General features: G+C 47.2%; 2 protein-coding genes and 1 pseudogene across 3 annotated transcripts in view; 1 reads left to right on the top strand and 2 right to left on the bottom strand.

The window, feature by feature from the left end:
* The window catches only part of IFT172 (intraflagellar transport 172), a 32,459-nt gene extending 12,714 nt beyond the window's left edge, over positions 1-19,745 (top strand). The window contains exons 16-49 of one of the 2 annotated variants that reach the window (XM_039887542.1): positions 230-397; positions 3,006-3,142; positions 3,412-3,519; positions 4,927-5,011; positions 5,300-5,392; positions 5,898-5,975; positions 6,218-6,466; positions 6,641-6,719; positions 6,932-7,052; positions 7,238-7,382; positions 8,653-8,742; positions 9,295-9,392; positions 9,568-9,703; positions 9,789-9,905; positions 10,212-10,354; positions 11,297-11,390; positions 11,548-11,612; positions 11,805-11,985; positions 12,216-12,325; positions 12,444-12,573; positions 14,386-14,484; positions 14,688-14,797; positions 14,928-14,991; positions 15,111-15,197; positions 15,475-15,591; positions 16,153-16,263; positions 16,430-16,549; positions 17,077-17,172; positions 17,391-17,450; positions 17,536-17,634; positions 17,960-18,113; positions 18,308-18,399; positions 18,592-18,725; positions 19,727-19,745. In XM_039887542.1, coding sequence (XP_039743476.1) covers positions 230-397; positions 3,006-3,142; positions 3,412-3,519; positions 4,927-5,011; positions 5,300-5,392; positions 5,898-5,975; positions 6,218-6,466; positions 6,641-6,719; positions 6,932-7,052; positions 7,238-7,382; positions 8,653-8,742; positions 9,295-9,392; positions 9,568-9,703; positions 9,789-9,905; positions 10,212-10,354; positions 11,297-11,390; positions 11,548-11,612; positions 11,805-11,985; positions 12,216-12,325; positions 12,444-12,573; positions 14,386-14,484; positions 14,688-14,797; positions 14,928-14,991; positions 15,111-15,197; positions 15,475-15,591; positions 16,153-16,263; positions 16,430-16,549; positions 17,077-17,172; positions 17,391-17,450; positions 17,536-17,634; positions 17,960-18,113; positions 18,308-18,399; positions 18,592-18,681 — 3,726 coding nt within the window. In that variant the 3' untranslated portion in view covers positions 18,682-18,725; positions 19,727-19,745. Of the gene's footprint in view, positions 1-229; positions 398-3,005; positions 3,143-3,411; positions 3,520-4,926; positions 5,012-5,299; positions 5,393-5,897; positions 5,976-6,217; positions 6,467-6,640; positions 6,720-6,931; positions 7,053-7,237; positions 7,383-8,652; positions 8,743-9,294; positions 9,393-9,567; positions 9,704-9,788; positions 9,906-10,211; positions 10,355-11,296; positions 11,391-11,547; positions 11,613-11,804; positions 11,986-12,215; positions 12,326-12,443; positions 12,574-14,385; positions 14,485-14,687; positions 14,798-14,927; positions 14,992-15,110; positions 15,198-15,474; positions 15,592-16,152; positions 16,264-16,429; positions 16,550-17,076; positions 17,173-17,390; positions 17,451-17,535; positions 17,635-17,959; positions 18,114-18,307; positions 18,400-18,591; positions 18,738-19,726 lie in introns of those variants that run through there. The other variant, XM_039887541.1, reaches the window with a different exon arrangement.
* Positions 11,063-11,181, bottom strand: LOC120622552 (uncharacterized; annotated as a pseudogene).
* Positions 18,814-20,346, bottom strand: KRTCAP3 (keratinocyte associated protein 3). The gene is made up of 6 exons (XM_039887544.1): positions 20,215-20,346; positions 19,890-20,074; positions 19,747-19,806; positions 19,377-19,583; positions 19,120-19,254; positions 18,814-19,015 (listed from the first exon to the last, which is right to left on the bottom strand). Exons 1-6 carry the CDS (start codon positions 20,240-20,242, stop codon positions 18,908-18,910), a joined length of 723 nt encoding a protein of 240 aa, XP_039743478.1. The 5' UTR covers positions 20,243-20,346; the 3' UTR covers positions 18,814-18,907.
* Between the last annotated feature and the right edge of the window lie 6 nt (positions 20,347-20,352).

Below are 20,352 nucleotides of genomic sequence, written 5' to 3' on the forward strand. Positions count from 1 at the left end.
ATGAAAGTTTGACCTTCACCTAAGTCAAATTACTAGGATGTATATCTTTGCTCTTATTTGGCCAGAGTCAGAATATGCCATCTCTGCCTAAACTTCAAGGATTGCAGGTCAATAAGTTTTGAAATTCAGCATAGACCCAACTGGTGGGTTTACCATTAGGGAAATGGTCAAGATCAGAAGACACCTCATAACCTCTTCTAATTATGCTGTCTACCTCTTCCATTTTCAGTTGCATCTATATGATATTGAAAGCTGCTCTAAGACAATGATCCTCAACTTCTGCTCCTACGTGCAGTGGGTCCCAGGAAGTGATGTGCTGGTAGCTCAGAACCGAAATAGCCTGTGTGTGTGGTACAACATTGAGGCACCTGAGAGAGTCACCATGTCCTCTATAAGGGTATGTCAATACCAGGCCACCTCAGACATAGTGTCAGGCTGATTAATTAGAGCACAGATGAGGCTCTGAAGGTTACTAGTTGCCCACCACCCATAATTTTTGTGATGGAGTCGATCAGCTTAGACTCCTTCCCCATAGTGAACCAGGCCCCAGATCTAGTCTCATGCAGATTCCTGACATTGTATTATTAGATGCTTGGAGTTTGGGTCTCTATTACAGTGGCCCTGAGAATTCATCACATCATAACTAGGAATTCCCTTAGGCTGGAAGATCCCAGCTAGGAGGGGCAGTTCTGTCACTTCCTCATGTGCTGATTCTCCCTTATAAGCCTTTCGGAGTAGCAGTTCCTTTTTTCTCAGACTGCAGATCAGACCCTCTGTCCTATCCTACTATATCACATACACTGAAGTAATCTTCCAAAATCTGGGAGGAACCTATGGAAATAGAAGAGAGGCCCCTGTGCCAAGCTAGGATGACTGGTGGGTGTGGCTAGAGCACTTGATACTCTCTTTTTGTTCTTTTTCTATATTCTTTTTTCTCCTTTCTTGCCTCATTTTAGACTGATTACGGTTGGATATTTTGGTTTGTTTGTCCTTTTTTAAACACCCATTTTTCACTTTTTTTTTGCTTTGGAGGTTACACATCCTGTTTCTGTAGTGGTTACCCTTGAAAATTTACCTTGTACCTAAATTAACAAAGTCTAAGGTTGATCAGTATCACCCTCCCACCCACCCCCATCTCCCCACACCCCCACACCCGCAAACAATACGAGGACCTTACATGGCTTCAACTTTGATTACTTCTCCTTTGCCATTGTTGTCCAGTATTTTAGTTCTCTGTCATTATCCCCAAAGTTAGACATTATTATTTTGTACAGACAGAATTTGTTTAGATTCACCATCATGGTGCCAGTTTCTCTGTTCACCTCTTATTTTTACATTGCCAATCTTCCCTCTGGAGTTATTTTTCTTCTTGAAAGAAAGTCTTTTGATGATAAATGCTCAGTTTTGATGATCTGAAAACCTTTTTATGTAGCCTTTGTTCTGGAAAGATGCTTGGACTCACTACCCAATTCTAGATTGACAGTTAATTTTTCTTGGCCTTTCGCAAATAGTGTCCCATTGATTGACCTCCTTTGTGGTTCTGAGAAGTTTAACAGTCCTTTCCATATAGGTGATCTGTCTTTTCTCTCTGGTTGCTCTTAAAATCTTTTTCTTAGCTGTTTTGAAGTTTTACTACGGTGTGTCTTAATATAAATTCTATTGTATTTATCCTGTTTGGTATATATTGTGCTTTCTGTACTTCTGAGTATACAGATCTCTATCAATCTTAGAAACTTCTCAGCCATTATCTCTTCAAACACTGCTGCTTCGCTTGCATTCTCTAGTCTCTCCATCAGAACTCCAGTTAGGCATATGTTAGATTTCTTGTCCTGTCTTTTATTCCTTTTTAACTTCTTTCATATTTCCTTTCTCCTCGCTCCATGCTACCTTCTGGATAATTTCTTTAGGTACACATTTCAGTTCATTGATTCGCTTTCATCATTGTCTAATCTGCTATTTAAACCATCCATTGAGTTTTTCACTTTAAAAAAAAATTTAATTTTTTTATAAGGTTATATATTTTTTCTCCAAAATGCCTGATCATTTTTGATAGTTTCTTGCTTAATTTTTTTATTTCGTCTTTTAGGTCTTCAAACATTCCACATATAATTATTTTGTATTCCATGACTTTTTTAATAACTGATATTTTTAATATGTGAAATCTTTGGAGGTCCAAACTGTTGTTTGTAATTATTGTTTACTCTTTCTGGTGGTCTGTTAACTTGTATTTTGGTATATTTTTTATTATGAGCTCATATCACATTGAATTTTTTGGAATCCCGAAGATCTAAAATGGACATTTTCCTCCAGACATGATTTGTGTTTGCTTCCGCAGGAATCAGGCATATTAATTTTGTTCCCTTTACTGAAGAGAGGATCCTAGGTTTAATGAGAGATTCTCACATTTGACTTCCCCGTCCTGCTGGAGGACCCAAGGTTTATTCTCCTGATACTGTGTTTGCCTTCAGAGCAACTGTGCCCTTCCCATTTGCTCACCTCCCATATTTTCCTGCTCAGGTTTTAGCTTACTGACCTCTTTCCTTTTCTCTTCCCTTCCCTTCCTTTCCTTTCCTCTGTTTTTCTTTCATTTCTTCTTCCTTCCTTCTTTCCTTTCAGGGGGAAGGGTGGGAGAGGGGGCAGGAAGCATTCACCGTGATTTCTTCATTTGAACTCAGCAGTGCATTAAAAAGTATGCCAGGTACAAGCTGTATTTTAAGGGGAGGATCCTTAAGAATACCTAGTTATGGTACTGCTGGAAGCAGGAGTAGATGCCACCCTTTGTCACCGTACCTCCGGGCTTTAGTGCCTTTATAGCTGTGAGTGTGCTTTAACCCAAGTACAGTACCATAGATAAGGAATTTTTATCTTCTTGAGAGAAGTTAAATGTTAAGAAAACAAGGGCCACTGTAATTTCCTCTGTGTGACCACCAGCTTTGGGTGAGGGTGGGTCTGTTCTGCAGTGGAAACAACTAACCTGAAATTCGGGGCGGGGTGAATTTTTACAGGGTGATGTCATAGGTCTGGAGCGGGGCGGGGGAAAGACCGAGGTGATGGTGACCGAAGGTGTGACTACAGTTGCCTACACACTGGACGAGGGCCTTATCGAGTTTGGAACAGCCATTGATGATGGCAACTACACCCGGTGAGGGGATGGGCTGATAACCAGACCCAGTGAGGGGGTGGGCTGATAACCAGCAAGGTGATGGGAAAGACTGGTTTTGAGAGAGGAAAACCTGGGGTGGGTTGTAAAACTGGCCATATCTAAACAGGACCTGGTGATCCAAGGAGGAGATCAGACAAAAAGGACAAATAATTGCCTGGCCTTCCCGCCCACGCCCCATCACCAGTATTCCTTGTTTGTCTTCCTGACCCTGGACTCATCATTTGTGCTTTGGTTCCTTCCTTTGCCAGGGCAACAGCCTTCTTGGAGACTCTGGAAATGACCCCAGAAACAGAGGCAATGTGGAAAACCTTGAGTAAACTGGCGCTAGAGGCAAGGCAGCTACACATTGCTGAGAGGTGAGGGGGGGCTGTAGAACTGAGGTGCCCAGCGGCTACGAGGGCCAACCACGTGGGTGTTTTATGTGTGGGCTGCTCTTATCTACTGTTAAGGCACTGCTTCCCTTCCCATGCCTACAGATGTAATAGATCCCTTCCACAGGACATCCTAGATTATAAGAGTATGTCTTTTACTGTTTTGCTGTCCCTGCTAGTAACGAGGTGTGCCCCTTCAAAATCTGTAACACCCGTACCCCCACAGTCCATGCATCGATGTATACATTCTGAGTATGGTATACGAGTGCAGTTAGTGGAGACAAACTTGGGAGTCCAGATTCTTCGAGTTCAAACTTTGGTTCCATTTACCAACTTATGTAACCTTAGAGAGATTATATAATCTTCCCAAGCCTTGGTGTCTCGATTTTCTCTATGTAAAATGGGGATAATGTTAGAATTTACCTCAGAGGACGGTAAAGAAGAATGGCAGTGGTAGTGAAGACCAAGCAAGAGAATCTGTGCAGAGAGCACAGATTGTAAGTGCTCCATAAATGTCGCCTCCTGCTGCTTTGGTCAGGAGTCATCCATAACCTTTTTTTTCCCATACCCTCCACAGCTAGACTATCAGCAAGTCCTAGAGACTCTGATCCAGGGTCTTCAAAATAATACGCTGAATCTCTTATTTGTCCAGCTCTATTGTCTCCACCCTAGAACCAGCCACCACCATCTCCTACCTGCAGTGTTGCAAAAGCCTCTTAAGTAATCTCACTAAGACTGTTCTTATACCCCTAAGATCCATTCATCCCATAGCAGCTGAAAAAAAACATATAAATTTGATTATGTCATTTACTTGCTCAGCACCTACCAGTAGTTTACTACTGTACTTAGAAAAGCGAAACTCTTTGCCATGTCCTAAGGCCCTACAATATTTGGCCTCTTCTTCCTTGTCATACCAGGTACCAACCTGCCCACTAGTCTCCAGCTGCACTGGCATCCTTTTGGCCCTTTCAGCTTACTGCTACCATAGGGCCTTTACGCAAGCTGTTCCCGCTGCCTGGAATAATTTTTCCTCATCTTACCATTACTGCCTCTTTCATGATTCCAGGTCTCACTCAGCTCAAATGTCAGCTCCACAGACAGTCCTTTTCTGACTACCAACTTAAATAGTCCCCTCAGTTACTGTCTATAATATCACACATTTTCTTTTTCATTTTCTCAAATTATCTTTGTCTACTCATCTATTAATTATTCATTTCCACTAGAAAGTAAGTTCCCTGAGAGCAAGGCCCTCATCTGTCTTAACCCCTTTGTGTCTCCAGTTCTGGTAAGAACACTGCCTTGCACATAATAGATACTCAGTATATACCTGCTGAGCCATTGAATTAATGATGATCCTATGATAACATTACTGTTATTACTTTCGTACTCCAGGTGCTTTTCTGCTTTGGGCCATGTAGCCAAAGCTCGGTTTCTGCATGAGACCAATGAGATTGCAGATCAAGTGTCTCGGGAATACGCAAGTATCATCCTCCTGATTTACTCAGTTTCTCCATCTGAGATTTCTCTTAGTCCTCGGCTCCACGATTCCTAGCTTTCCAGCCATAGCTAATTTCCTCTACGCTGCCCACCCCACCTGCACCTTAAATTGGACCATCTTGGAATTGCTTGTCGAACCTCAAGCCTCTAAGCCCCACGGAGTTTTTCAGCTTCCCAAATCTTTTAGCTTCCACGTCTCTCTCGCCTTCCTGTCTCAGCCCGCACAGACAGAATAACAGGATAACCAGGACCTCCTTTTTCCCTGCAGGGTGGAGAAGGAACAGACTTTTATCAGGTCCGAGCCCGTCTAGCTATGCTGGAGAAGAACTACAAATTGGCCGAAATGATCTTCTTGGAACAGGTAATGGGAGAAGAGAGACCTGACGGAAGAAGAGATCAGAGCGGGAAAAAAACGAGGCAGGGGAGGAAAGAGCACTGGTCGGCTGGGCTTCCAAAGATTTGGAGAGAACTTTTAGAGATGTTTATACCATTAATTTTGCTCCTCCATTTCCTCCTCTGCATTACTCCTTACAATTACTGTTGCTTTCATAAAAAGTCTATCTCCCTTCGTACTCCAGAGCCTGTCTTTGTAATTCTTGTGCATGGAGGTAGATCCAGGTTTTGTGGGGTCCAAAGCTTGTACAATGTGAGGAGCCCTCTTTAAGTAGAACTGCCTTGGATGGGGCCTGTGCACATAAAGTGCCCTGAAGCTTAAGTTTCTTTTAGTTCACAGTAAATCCACCTCTGCTTATGTACAAGTAAAGGCCATGTGGGCTGGCATCTTAGCCAGGATGAGGAGAGCTTCCTGATTTCTGATCCTCATTATCTTCCTGATGTTTCTCTTTCCTCTGCGTGGGTTCCTCTAGAATGCTGTTGAGGAGGCCATGGACATGTACCAGGAGCTACACCGTTGGGACGAGTGTATTGCTGTGGCGGAGGCTAAGGTACTGGTTCTGTCTTCTCCACAGTGGTTTGGAACTCGGTTCCACCAATATCAGAAACCTGCTTTTGCCATGGAGGCTGTAGGAACTGGAATAGGGTTGGGGCTCAGAGCTGATCTGGTGAGGAGTTAGAACATTGCTGTCCAGGAGGATTTCCATGGTTATGGTGGGATTGGAGAAGCATGGGAAGCAGCAGAGCGGGAAGGAGGGATGTGACTCCTAGTTCTCTTCTGTTGCGTGTCCAGGGGCACCCTGCCCTGGAGAAGCTGCGTCGAGGTTACTACCAGTGGCTGATGGACACACAGCAAGAGGAGCGAGCAGGTGAACTGCAGGAGAGCCAAGGGGATGGGCTAGCAGCCATCAGCCTCTACCTGAAAGCAGGGCTCCCTGCCAGAGCTGCTCGGCTGGTGCTGACCCGAGAGGAACTGCTAGCCAACACCGAGCTGGTAGAACACATCACCACAGCCCTTATTAAGGGAGAACTGTATGAAAGGGTATGGCTGCCTTCCTGTTCCTGTCCCTTGTCTCCAGGGCTCAGTGTCCCTGTCCTACCCAGGGGAGTCTTGGTGTGCATAGCTCTCCCTGACTGGCTATTCTCTTCCTTGTAGCACTGACACTTGATTCTCTATGTAGTAGGGGTATCATTATGATATAGTATGTGTTAACAGGCAGGTGATCTCTTTGAGAAGATTCGAAATCCACAGCGGGCCCTGGAGTGCTACTGTAAAGGCAACGCCTTCATGAAAGGTACTGTCCATCCACAACCCATCCTTCACTGTTGTAGACTCTTAACCAGACAGTTTCCCAACACCTATTTTGGTGCCTCTGTTCAGGATGACGGGCTTCAGTTCTCCACAGCTCAACTTCTCACCTGTTTTCCACACCTCATTTCCCTGTCTTACTTTTCTTGAGTCCTCTCCTTGGAAGTCTGAGCTGAGTTGCCTCTCCATCTCCGGCAGCGGTGGAGCTGGCTCGGTTGGCGTTCCCAGTGGAGGTGGTGAGACTGGAGGAGGCGTGGGGGGACCACTTGGTGCAGCAGAAGCAGCTTGATGCAGCCATTAATCACTATATCGAAGCCAGGTATGGTGGTCTGGGGATGCAAAGGAGATTGGCATGAGGCAAGAGGTGCTGGGCAAGTAACGGCACCAAAGCCTAAAAGGAGAGAGATCTCAAAATGTAGGGTGGAGTATGCTCGAGGTGCCTCTTTACTTCCATCTGTCTTCCCCTTTCCTCAGACATATTTATGTCTTTCTCAACTATGCCAGGTGCTCCATTAAGGCAATTGAGGCTGCCTTGGGTGCCCGCCAGTGGAAGAAGGCAATTTATATATTAGATCTACAGGACCGGAACACTGCGTCCAAATACTATCCTCGTGTGGCCCAACACTATGCATCTCTGCAGGAGTATGAGGTGAGGAAAAGCCCCTTTCTGCAGCCTGAGGTCATGGAGTACAGGATAACGGGAGAACCCAGAACAGGAAGTGGAAGCCACCTCACCAAATCCTTTCTGGGGCCCAGCAGCATTACCATCCCAAATGGGAAGAACGTAGTTTACTGCCTTATTTCATTCCAACATGACACAGACCCCTCTACCACACATAAGAGCAAGTCTCTAGCTCTCCTGTGCCAGTATGAGTGATCCTTCATGAATAATTCCAACTGAGTTATAATATAGAATTGCCTTGCATTGCAGAAATTCGAGGCCTTTTTATTTGATTTTATTTTTTAATTACAATGGATATTCAGGATTATTCTATATTAGTTTCAGGTGTACAGCATAGTAATTAGACATTTATGTAACTTACAAAGTGATCCCCCCGATTAGCACCCACCTGGCACTATACGTAGTTATTACAATATTATTGACTGTATTCCCTATGCTGTACTTTACATCCCCATGACCGTTTTGTAACTACCAATTGTACTTCTTAATCCCTTCACCTTTTTCAACCAGCCCCATAACCCACCTCCCACCAGACGATCATCGGTTTGTTCTCTGTATCTATGAGTCTGTTTCTGTTTTGTTTGTTCATTCATTTTGTTCTTTAGATTCCACATATAAGTGAAATCACATGGTATTTGTCTTTGACTTATTTCACTTAACAAAATACACTCCAGGTCCATCCAGGTTGTCACAAATGGTAAGATTTCATTCTTTTTCATGGCCGAGTACCAGTCCATTGTCTATATGTACTACATCTTCTTTACCCAGTTGTCTATTGATGGGCACTTAGGTGGCATTGATATCTTGGCTACTGTAAACAACACTACAGTGAACATACAGGTGCATATATTTTTTTGAATTAATGTTTTGGATTTCTTCAGATAAATGCCCAGAAGTGGAATTGCTGGGTCATAAGGTAGTTCTATTTTTAATTTTTTGAGGTACCTCCAGACTGTACCAGTTTGCAATCCCACCAACAGTGGGTTCCCTTTTCTCCACATCCCAAGGCGAGGCCCTTTTGAATTCCTGTTGTATTGTCCTCATACTGTTTTTTGGCTGGTCTTTTTTTCAAAACAGTAGAAAGTCTGAGACACCCATAGTCATCTTTTCTCCTCCATTACTGTACAGTAATGGTATCCCAGGCTCTGCTCCATCCCAGCTAAGGTGGTTCTTTCCTCCTACAGGCTGCTTTAACTCTGTTGTTCTAACGTTTCGCATCTGCCTCTCTCATCCACAGATTGCTGAGGAGCTCTACATTAAGGGGGACCGGACAAAAGATGCGATAGACATGTACACCCAGGCCGGCCGCTGGGAGCAGGCCCACAAGGTAGACAAGGGGATGGAGTTCATGATAAGAGAATTCTGCCTTTGTGGCTGTGGTGCCACTTTCTTTAGTCTCTGATCTCCCACTTCCATGTGTTCCCAGAAAGCTGAGCAAGTGCCAGAATAAAGTCTGGGTAACTTTGATCCCTAGCCACGGGGACAGGCAAGAATGAAGAGAGCCTGTATTACCAAACCTATAATTCTGAAGAGCAGATGGGTTTGGGAGCCGGGGAATCTGGAATACCACTCTTAACGCTCTAGTGACCCGGACAACTGTGTTCTCGCTCCTGCTCCCAGAATGCAGTGGGCAGGAACATGTGCCCCTAGAACAGGGTACCTCTGACCCTCCTGCCTTAGTGGAATGTAGTTCTTACCTTACTCCTTATGTGCTTGAAATTCCCTGAGCTGACTGTAAACCAAACTCCTGTGGCTGATGGCAAAGTTCGGAGTTCCTGAGAAAACGGGCTTCCTTAAGCCCCACTTCCCTGATCGCTCTGCATAACCCTCTGCTCCTCTTGGGAACCGGCACCTGAGGCTACTCTTGCTATGTGCACAGCTGGCGATGAAGTGCATGAGACCAGAAGATGTGTCGGTGCTGTACATCACCCAGGCTCAGGAGATGGAGAAGCAGGGCAAGTACCGCGAGGCTGAAAGGTGAGCCAAGGCCCCACAGTAGGTGTGGAGGGAGATGAGTCTTCAGGGCTGGAGGGTTGGATGGGGTCGGAGGGTATGTGCCCTCTGCCCAGAAGGCAGTGACAGGACCTCTTAGGAACGATCTGGCAGCAGGAACGTGGGTCTAGGAGGCCCCAGGTGTATCTCCCATCCCCAGGCTGTACGTGACAGTGGAAGAGCCCGATCTTGCCATCACCATGTTCAAAAAGCACAAGCTGTATGATGACATGATCCGCCTGGTAGGGAAGCACCACCCAGATCTCCTCAGTGACACACACCTGCATCTGGGCAAAGTGAGCCTTTCTCCTGTCCCTGCCCATCTTTTCCTCAAATAGGCTCCACCTTCCCCTCTCTCCATCCTGACCCACCTTTCCCCAGGAGCTGGAGACTGAAGGCCGACTACAGGAGGCTGAGTATCACTACCTCAAGGCCCAGGAATGGAAGGCAACAGTGAACATGTACCGGTCCAATGGGCTTTGGGAAGAGGCCTACCGGGTAAGGATTCCAAGCCACACTGGGGGTACAGCCATCCTTGTCCCCACTCTCAAGTGACCGTCTAGTTCTAAACTGGCTGTGGTTGTCTTTGAAAGATGTCCACACCTACACACAGAAATTCTCATGTAATTTTAAGGGTTTGTGGACTACCTGAAATCCATCCTTGGACCCTAAGCCGTTTAAGAGATGCTGTTGTTCTAACCCAGGTACCTGATCTTTGTCAAAGCCGAGGTCAGGTCGGAGATGAGAAAGGAGCAGCCAGGTACCCCTTGCACTGGAGGATTGCTGAGTGGCTTTGCTTTACAGGTGGCCAAGGCTCATGGAGGAGCTAATGCCCACAAACACGTGGCTTATCTGTGGGCCAAGAGCCTGGGAGGAGAGGCTGCAGTTAGATTGCTCAATAAGCTGGGACTCCTGGAAGCTGCTATTGACCATGCTGCTGACAACTGGTGAGGCCCTAGCCTTCTCACAACTGATCCCTTTCCAGACAGAGCCTCTACATAGAGAAAGAAAATTGACATATAACTAAAAAGTACTTCTAAAAGCTGAGGCAGAGTGAAGAAATGTGGAAAGGAGAGATCCTTGAAAGGACCTGTGGAGAGGCAAGAATGAATTAGTAACTCTGCCCCCGTTCCCTGAAGGCTCAGAACAGTGTTTCATCTTTGGCTGTTCTAAAGAGAAGGGTGGAGAGAGAACAGCTTTGCAAGCTAAATGCACTAAACCAGTAACTTCTGAGTAATGCAAGTGTGATTCCGTTAAATGCAAAATTAGCTTTTCTTCAGTAAATGTTAGCAATGCCAGTAGTAATGCTGCATCCTGGCTGAGCACTGAGGGCAGCCTTACTCTTTTCGAGAGACTTTTTCTGCTAATGTAGATGTGGCTCAGGAGGAGGTGGGAGCACTAGGATAGCACTGTGTTAAGAGGCTCACTCCTCCTTTCCCCTCCCTTCCCCTCCCTCCTGCCCATCCACTCCTTCACACTCTCTCGGGAAACACAGGCTTTTTCAAGTGTCTCCTGATCCACGGTGATGCAGTCATCACAGGGCTGCCTGCCTATCTTCCTTTACATCTGTCTGCTTTTCTATTACTTCATATCAATGCTTGCTTTCTTTCTTTTTCTTCCTTCCTTTCCTTTCTTTCTTATTTATTTATTTAAAACACCTACAGCACCTGGTATTCCTGGGTGGTCCCGCATCCAAGTACTAACCAGGCCCAACCCTGCTCAGCTTCCGAGATCAGACAAGATCGCACACGTTCAGGGTGGCTTGGCCGTAGACTCAGTGGTTTTTCTTAATCTGCCCCTTCTCTGTTTTCTCTTGCTCTCTCTTTCTCTTTTTCTTTTACAGTAGAAAGTATTGAGTAGGCAAACCTTATCTGCACCTTCCCTTTCAGCTCCTTTGAATTTGCTTTTGAACTCTCTCGGCTGGCCCTCAAGCACAAAACCCCTGAGATTCATCTCAGATATGCTATGTACCTGGAGGATGAGGTATGGATGTGATTCTTCTCCATTGCTTTGATCCTGGCCATAGAGCCCTCCTTTCCATCCCCTAGCTCACTGCTGCCAGGCATTCACACCTCCTGTCTCATGACTGCTTGTGATGCCAATCTCCTCATCCTGTAAGGCTGTCTTTCTTTCCCTATAGGGTAAATTTGAAGAGGCTGAAGCTGAATTTATTAGGGCCGGTAAACCCAAGGAAGCAGTCCTCATGTGAGTTGCTCCATGAATCCCTTCATCCTGTCCTCACAGTGCCAGCCCTAGGGTCTTTTACTGTCATCCTCACCTTCATCTAAAGCTCGTACCAATAACTCTTATACCCCCTCAGTGACATGGTTGTTTGCCTCTCACTGTTGAGACCTCAGTCCTATACTTAGCCTCTCCCATGTCCCCATCTGGGAGCAGGTTTGTCCATAACCAGGATTGGGAGGCTGCTCAGCGTGTGGCCGAGGCCCATGACCCTGACAGCGTCGCTGAGGTGCTTGTGGGACAGGCCCGGGGGGCCTTGGAGGAGAAGGACTTTCAGAAAGCGGAAGGACTACTGCTTCGAGCCCAGAGACCAGGCCTGGCCCTCAATTATTATAAGGTTGGGCACTGGATTCAGGGCCATGAGGGGAGGGTGAGAGTGTATGAGAACCCTACACCGACCTCTGATACTGAGAAAGATCAGGAGGTTAGCACTGGGGAGGTGGAAGGAGAGAAAGGAACGAGAAGAGAGGTCCAAATACCCAGGAATCAGTGGGCCATAGCACACATGTAGCAGTTGGAAGCTGTCATGCCTGCCTCTACCCTCCTGATACCTGCAACTCTGAGCAGGAGGCTGGATTATGGAGCGATGCCCTGCGGATTTGCAAGGACTATGTACCTGGCCAGCTAGAGGCTCTGCAGGAAGAGTATGAGCGGGAAGCTACCAAGAAGGGGGCCAGGTATGAAGCCGGGGGCCTGGAAATGTTGGCAAGGCTAGGTAGTGGGTCATAAGTTGTGCATAGGATAGGCCATGCTGCCCCTCCCTATTCCTGGTCATAAGCACTCTCATCTCTACAGGGGCATGGAGGGACTCGTGGAGCAAGCACGACAGTGGGAGCAGGCCGGAGAGTATAGTCGTGCAGTTGACTGCTACCTCAAAGTGCGGGACTCAGGAAGCAGCAGCCTGGTGGAGAAGTGCTGGATGAAGGTGAGGTCTGCCACACCTTCCCTGGCCCTCTGCTTCCCCAGGCCTCCGTTCACACCCAGCATTCCTTCTCAGACATTCATCTTTTTCCTCTTGTGCCTTTTTGTTTTCGATCAGGTCGTAGGTATCTATTGAGTGCTTGCCAGATGCTAGATCCAGAACCTATGAAGGCTATAAATGGGCATGTAAGACAGAACCCTGACAGCCAGAATTTGGGAGGAGTTAGGCTAACATGTGGCTCAGTTAATTAATACTGTATATGAGTGATCATTCTGTGGTCACTAAAGTTTATAATTCAAAGTGAAGTTCAGAGAAGGGTGAGATCCTCATGGGCTGAAGGAATCAGGGAGGCTTTGTGAGGGAGAAGACAGACCTGGGACCAGAGCTGGAAGGGCAGATCTAGACCCTGAGCTGGGGCCAGATGGAAGCCATCGAGAACACAGAGTCTTCTGCCCAGGAGCTCCTGAAAAGAGCCTCAAGCAGATTAAGCCAAGCCAATATGGTTCATCAGTTCTAAGACATATATATAAAATCACATCTTAGTATCTTTGAGATCAGGATACACATACAGTTTAAATGATGTGTTTTAGATTCAGGGAAATATGGTATTAGGAGTTATGAGGGGGCAAGATTGATCAGCCCTGTAAACAAAATGTTGATGTGATGATGCCCTTGCAAAATTTCCCTTAGGCTTCTGAGGCCTTGTAATCGAATAGCCCTTTAAAATTGGAAGGGAAGGAAGTAGAGCGAAGGACCGATGATTGGTTATGAGAGTTTAGCAGATTTTAATCAGCAAGTATTTATTAAGCATCTGCTGTGTCTTACTCTGGGGCATTGTTTACATGGGTCTGTGCATGACTAGACCTTCAGATTGGTCAGAGGATGGCTTCCTGGATGGGGGACACTTTAAGCCTTGAAGGATTTGGCAGGTAAAGAAAGAGAGGCAAGAAAAAGTGAGGAAAAGACCAGGAGGATTAGCATAATCTATAACTAAATTAAACCATGTGGAAATTAAAATCTGGTAAAGATGTCAGCATCACAGTGGGAATAGAGTGAGCTTATAGAATTTGAGTTTGTAGAATTACTGAGTTTTAGGTTTGGAAGGTGTTTCCAAGATATCTAGACCAGCACCGTCCAATAGAAATATAGTGCAGGTCGCAGAGGTAAGTCACATGTTATTTAAAATTTTCTGATTAGCTACATTCAAATATATAAAAAGAAACAAGTGAAAATAATTATAACATTTTATTTAACCCAATATATCTAAACTATTATTTCAACATATAATCAATATAAGAATTTTTTGAGATATTGTACATTCCTTTTCTCATGCTAAGTCTTTGACATCCACTGCGTATTTAACCTTATAGCCCATCTCATTTGGGACTAGCCACATGTGACTAGTGGCTCCTGTTCTGGACAGTACAAATCTAAACCAACCATCACTCTTATAATGAAGAAACTGAGGCTCAGAAAAGCCCAACACAAATATTTACAGAATGTCCTGGACTCCTATTTTAGGGTGTCTTTCTCTATACCACGCTATCAAGATTCTATCTGTGGCAAAGAACTTGAGAAACCAGTTTGTCAAAATGGCAGGACCAAATGCAGTGACCTTAGACAGCAAAGAGAATGTCTGAAGGAGAATGAGCTAAGAGGTACTAGATAGGTCCTCTGATGGGCATTTAAAGGCTCCGATGGACCATGAGGCAGGCCTTTCCCAGGAGCAGAAGGTGAGGGAGAGTTTATGAAAGTTGGCAACTAGAGGAAAAACCAGATCAGGCCAAGGACTCCATCTTCTGTTCAACCACCCAGGCAGCTGAACTCTCTATCAAGTTTCTGCCTCCCCAACGCAGTCTGGAAGTAGTTCGGGCTGTAGGACCCCAGCTGATTGGAATTGGAAAGCACAGTGCAGTAAGTAGGGTGCGGGGACTGAAAAGACATCGACTCCACAGAGATGGGTGGAATGGTGATACCTACACGCAGGAAAGTGTGTGAGGTGGGCCTCTTGGCAGGTGTGGCATGCGGTTCTGGGAAAACAGAGGGGAGAGTTTACAGAGGGGAAACTAAGACGTGGAGGGGAAAGATTACCTCCAGTCTCTGATTTCCCACCTCAGGCTGCAGAGCTCTATCTGAACCTGGACCTGGTCAAGGAAGCCATCGATGCTTTCATTGAGGGGGAGGAGTGGAACAAGGCCAAGCGTGTGGCCAAGGAGTTAGATCCCCGGTAAGCGTACACCCACTTCTCACTGGGAAATTCTCTTTGATTTCCTTTTGTAAAGACTGGGAGAGATTTCTCATGGGAAGGGTGTGCATCCCGGGACCATCAAGTGTGAGATTTCTACACATCTTCACAGGTATGAAGACTATGTGGACCAGCACTATAAAGAGTTCCTCAAGAACCAGGGCAAAGTGGACTCGGTGAGACTTGGGGAGTTAGCAGGGGGCAGAACACATGGGGAGGCTCAAGAGATTCTCTCCTTCTGCCCCACATGTCACCTTTTTCCTTGCATAACTCTGTCTTTTTAATTGACCCATAGCTGGTGGGTGTGGATGTGGTGGCTGCTTTGGACCTGTATGTGGAGCAGGGCCAGTGGGACAAGTGCCTTGAAACGGCTACCAAGCAGGTAATGCCCTCTTCCTCCCATGCCCAGCCCTCCTGTACATGTTCTCTTGCCCCAGAGCTGTATCTCTCCAAAGCCCAAACCCCAAAGATACCTAATCAATATCAGAGCGCTCAGTCTTCCTCACTCTGAAGTTGGGGTCAGAGGCCAAGCTGGGCCTGGCTTGCATATACCTTTTGCCTCCTGAACAAATCCACAGCCTCAAGTCACCACCCCACCTTCACTGCCCAGTCTTACTGATCCCATCCTCCCCAATATTTTTCCTCCACCCTCCGGACAGAACTACAAGATTCTGCACAAGTATGTGGCTTTGTATGCGACTCATCTGATCCGAGAGGGTGGCTATGCCCAGGCACTGGCCCTGTATGTGCAACACGGAGCCCCTGCTAACCCACAGGTACCAGCTTGCACCTGGGGATGAATGTATCCTCAAGGAGATTGTTTCCTTCTCCTCAAGAACCACCTACCCCCTCAAAAACTGTCTTAAAGGATTCTTTGATCAACATCATGCCCAGAGACCCAGCTTACTCTCTTCTGAAGTATATAGCCTCTCTGGAGGATTTAGCCATTGAAACACACCAGCTACCTCCCAAGCTCTTAGCTGGCACACAGAGAATAGTCTTTCAGAGATAAATCCCGCACACACCTCTAGGGCCTCATTGACTTCCTCTAGTGAATGGACACTGCTCTCCTATCTGAGCATCACAGCTCTTTGGAATATTAGCCCATTCACACTGTGACTCTGTATTCGCGTTCACACATTTGTCCACAGTCACAGCACCAGTTAGTAAAAAATTTCCTTTCTCTTTTTTTCTCTTCCCTAAAAAATAATCAACATTCTTTTCCATCACTGGCCCCTAGCTCCTCTACACACACACATTTACAGCCTGTTCTACTCTCTTTGACCCCACTTCCACCGACCTTCTCACTCAGCTCCTTTTCCCCCCTCTACCTTCAGAACTTCAACATCTACAAAAGGATCTTCACTGACATGGTGAGCTCACCTGGGACCAACAGTGCTGAGGCCTATCACACCTGGGCTGACCTTCGGGATGTCCTCTTCAACCTGGTGAGGAAGTCGGGTCGACAACAGTGATAAGGCTACTCCCTGTCCTTGTCTCTTCTTTCATGCATATATATCTTATTATACCTTCCTCTGTCCAGGTGGCCATGAGTTGACCACTCTGTGGCCCTGGTACTCCTCTGACCCAGGCTGTGCTCTCTTCCTACTCTAGTGTGAAAACCTGGTGAAGTCCAGTGAGGCAAACTCTCCAGCCCATGAAGAGTTTGAGACGATGCTGCTGATCGCTCATTACTATGCTACTCGCTCTGCAGCCCAGAGTGTCAAACAGTTGGTGAGACGGAGGGGGGAGGAGCACCTGAGTGGTGCTCCAGGACACCATCTGCAAATGTATGAAGTCAAGTGAATTAAAGTTCTGGATTCTCAAGCTTGGCCCACTTTTCTCTTAACTTCTGTTTAGATAAATCTTTAAGCCTTGCTGAGGTGGCTTTCTTCCCATACTCCTTTGATCTCCTTAGGGCTCTGTGCCCTCATAGCTCCAGCCTCGTTATGCTTAAACATTCAAATCCCATTTGTTTTGACCTCTTATACACATACCTTTGGCTTATTCATGATAGTAATTGTTCATTTCATGTACTTGGATGATAAAATTCTAGAGTTGGAAGGAAATTTAGAAATAACCTATGCCCAGCTCTACTGTGCAGGTGGAAAAACTAAGACCCTAAACTGCTTGAGATCCAGAGCAGTTTAATATTGATTATTGGTTTTCTGGTTCTGTGGCTGCCTTAGTTATAAGGTAATTGGTGTGGTGGCTCAGTCACTGTAGTGCCAGGATCATAATGCTTTGACTTTAATCCATAGGAAACTGTGGCTGCCAGGCTTTCTGTTTCACTCTTGCGTCACACCCAGCTGCTACCTGCAGATAAGGCCTTCTATGAAGCAGGCATTGCTGCCAAGGTGAGCTGAGATGAGGAAGGGTGGGATTGAGGAGGTAAGGAAATCAAAAATTGGAAGGTATAATGTCTCATCTGCTCAGGTAGAGCAAATCTGAGTGTGGGGCTGATGTTAAGGAGAATATCGTTTTCCTGTATCTTCCTGATTCTTCCCCCTGCCTGCATTCTGGAGAAGCAGCATCCAAGCCCGGCTGCTCACTCCCACTTGCAACTTTTTTGTAGGCAGTCGGCTGGGAGAACATGGCATTCATCTTCCTCAACCGCTTTTTGGATCTGACTGATGTGAGTAGGGAACTAGTGCCCAGAGCTTGGGAGGTTTTGCCTGTCACAAGCCGTTCCTATCCCATGGCTGCCCACTCTGCTGCAGGCAATCGAAGAGGGGACTCTGGATGCCCTTGACCACTCTGACTTTCAGGATACAGACATTCCCTTTGAGGTGCCACTCCCAGCCAAGCAACATGTACCGGTAAGGGAACAGGATTGGAGAACAGGAGGCCTCACCAGTGTTGAGAGCACTGAGAAGGGAGGCACTTTAGGTTGGTCCTCCTCATCCTTTGTACCAGGCATTGGTCAGCAACACCCTTAGAAGGGCCTCTGCCTCATCACTGCTCTTAGGAAAAGCAGAAGCAGAGGAAACAGCTGAAGCCGTGACTGTGACCCTCAATCCAAGGAGCATCATTTATGGTTGAAAGGATAGCTCAGAGACTGTCCCCCGCCACACACACTCACCACCCTCAATTTGCCCTGCATGGCCCTGCGTAAAGCCACTGTTTTTCCTCTATTCTTCCCAGGAGGCCCAGAGAGAAGAGGTTCGAGACTGGGTGCTCACGGTCTCTATGGACCAGCGGCTGGAGCAAGTTCTGCCTCGAGATGAGCGCGGTGCCTATGAGGCTTCCCTGGTGGCGGCAAGCACTGGAGTCCGGGCACTGCCCTGCCTCATTACAGGTACAGACAGAACCCTACAGCACCCTACATTCTGTGGTGGGTAGAAAGGAGAGAAAAGCAGCAGGATCAAGAAACTTTTACTGTGATTCAGTAAAGGACAAAGAGGATAAGAACATCCTACTTTCTACCCCTTAATTAGTTTTCCCCCTCAATCCCTCTCAAACCTCAGTTCATCTTTTTTTCTTCCCCCACAGGATATCCCATTCTGAGGAACAAAATTGAATTTAAGCGGCCAGGGAAGGCAGCTAACAAGGACAACTGGAATAAGTTCCTTATGGCTATCAAGGTGAGAGAGGGAGACTTGAAGGATGGGGCAGGGAGAGCAGCACTGAAGAAACAATCCCACTGGAAGGGTGGGATTGTCAAGAAGGTCCTGAGCCCTGCTGTGCATACTGAGCTGGAGCTGATTTTCTTTATAGCAGGAATGTTTTTCTCAGCACTGATGAGTTCCTCTCTTGTTCTTTTTGTTTGCTCACAGACCTCCCACAGCCCAGTGTGCCAGGATGTGCTGAAATTCATCAGTCAGTGGTGTGGAGGGCTACCCAGCACCAGCTTTTCCTTTCAGTAAATACTCAGGGAAGAGTATTAAGTTCTCTCTGTTATTAAAGCCTTGTAAGTAACTGAGACCACTGTATTCTTTGATTAAGGTCACCCCCCAACACCAGCCCAGTGCCTTTTTCCCCCCAAATCAGAATCAGAATCAAGAAGAGAAGTTCTTTTATTACAACCATTTATATCATCCAGTTCCCTGCCCCCACCTTCATGGCCACAATCCTCATGGCCCATTACCTGCCCTAAGCCCAACTTTTCTGTGATGCCTGGATTTCTTGATTTTGAACAAGTAGCTGTTCATTATCTTGCCTTTTACATTTAAGATGTTCAAGCTCTGTCAGTTCCTCTAGCTGCAGAAGAGGGGTGGAGTTAGTACTCTGGTTGTGAATTATAGTTCAGTTATCTTTTCCACACAACCAATTTGTATTGAACCCTTCTTGTTCATCATCCTTACCTGCCTCTGTAGCCCTTCCTTCCGGCAGGGCCCAACCCCACGGAGGGTGAGTGCTGCCACACAGCAGTAACCAGATAGAAGAGCCTCTGCTGCAGACATGAGCAAAGAAGGGATCCAAAGAGCCAAGGCTGTATCCTAAAAGGTGAAGAGGATAGATAGATCGGGGGGTACTAGTAGGAAGCAGGGCAGACATGGCAAGTTGGAGTGATTAAAAGGGCAGATCAAGGCTTTGTGGTCTGCAAAAAGAGAACACTCACATAGATTCTTGTGGGGTCAAAGGGGCAGTCAGAGTGTCCAGGCCCCTGATCCAGCGGTATGGAAGGGTCCAGCAGTCCTGGATGGCAGTCGGCAATAAGACGGCGGCCACCATTGGCCACAGTGAGTGATACAGCAAGGAGGAGGCCCAGGGAGCAGGCAGTGGACAAGAGCAGGTTCGCCACAGCTAGTACTAGCAGGGCCCAATGCTGGCCGGGGCAGAAGATCAGGTGAGCAGCCTGTAGCGGGGGCCACTCTCCCAGCTCACTCTCCATTTGAGAGGACTCCTCTCCACTTAAAGATGAAACTGAGTCAGCCCCCATTTCCCTGACATAAGGCCCCCTCATTAAAGCTCCAGAAATCCCCCCTCACCAGTCGTGGACGAAGAAGATTCCTGGATGCCAACAGGGCCACAAGTCCCACGGAAACACTCTGGAAGACAAAGCCTGATGCCTCAGCCGCTCTCTGCCGCCCGCCCGCCCAAGACCTGACCCTGGCCCGCGCGCTGCGCTCACCAGCAGCCCCGAGCCCACGGAGATGACATTGGCTGTGGTGTACTCTGGAGTGACGGCACCGCGAGGATTAGCTACGTGCCGAAGAACGGTGCCGTGCAGCACGGCCCCCAGCAGCAAGTTCACGTGGCCCACCAGGATCAGCGCAAGGCCGGCGCGCATAAGCCGCCAAGGGCCCTGGGCTGCGTCTACGAAGCATGGGGGAGGGGCAGACCTGAGCCTGGAAAGGAACCGGGAGGCCCCTCCTGGCCACCCCAAGCCAACCGGAGGCCATAGGACAGGTAGAGAATGGGTGTAGGGGAACAAGACCAAAGGGACCGGAAGTTACCGAATCTGCAGAAACGGCAGCACCGCATCGCGTTCCTCTGCACAAGGCCGCCAGGCAGTTATACCTGGCCCCGGCCCCTCCCTCGCTCGCAGGCCAGTTCCGCCTAGTTCCGCCGCATCACTACCTGAAGGCCCAACA

The sequence above is a fragment of the Pteropus medius genome, unplaced genomic scaffold, assembly GCF_902729225.1.
Source record: "Pteropus medius unplaced genomic scaffold, Ma_sr-lr_union100, whole genome shotgun sequence".
Taxonomy (NCBI): Eukaryota; Metazoa; Chordata; class Mammalia; order Chiroptera; family Pteropodidae; genus Pteropus; species Pteropus medius.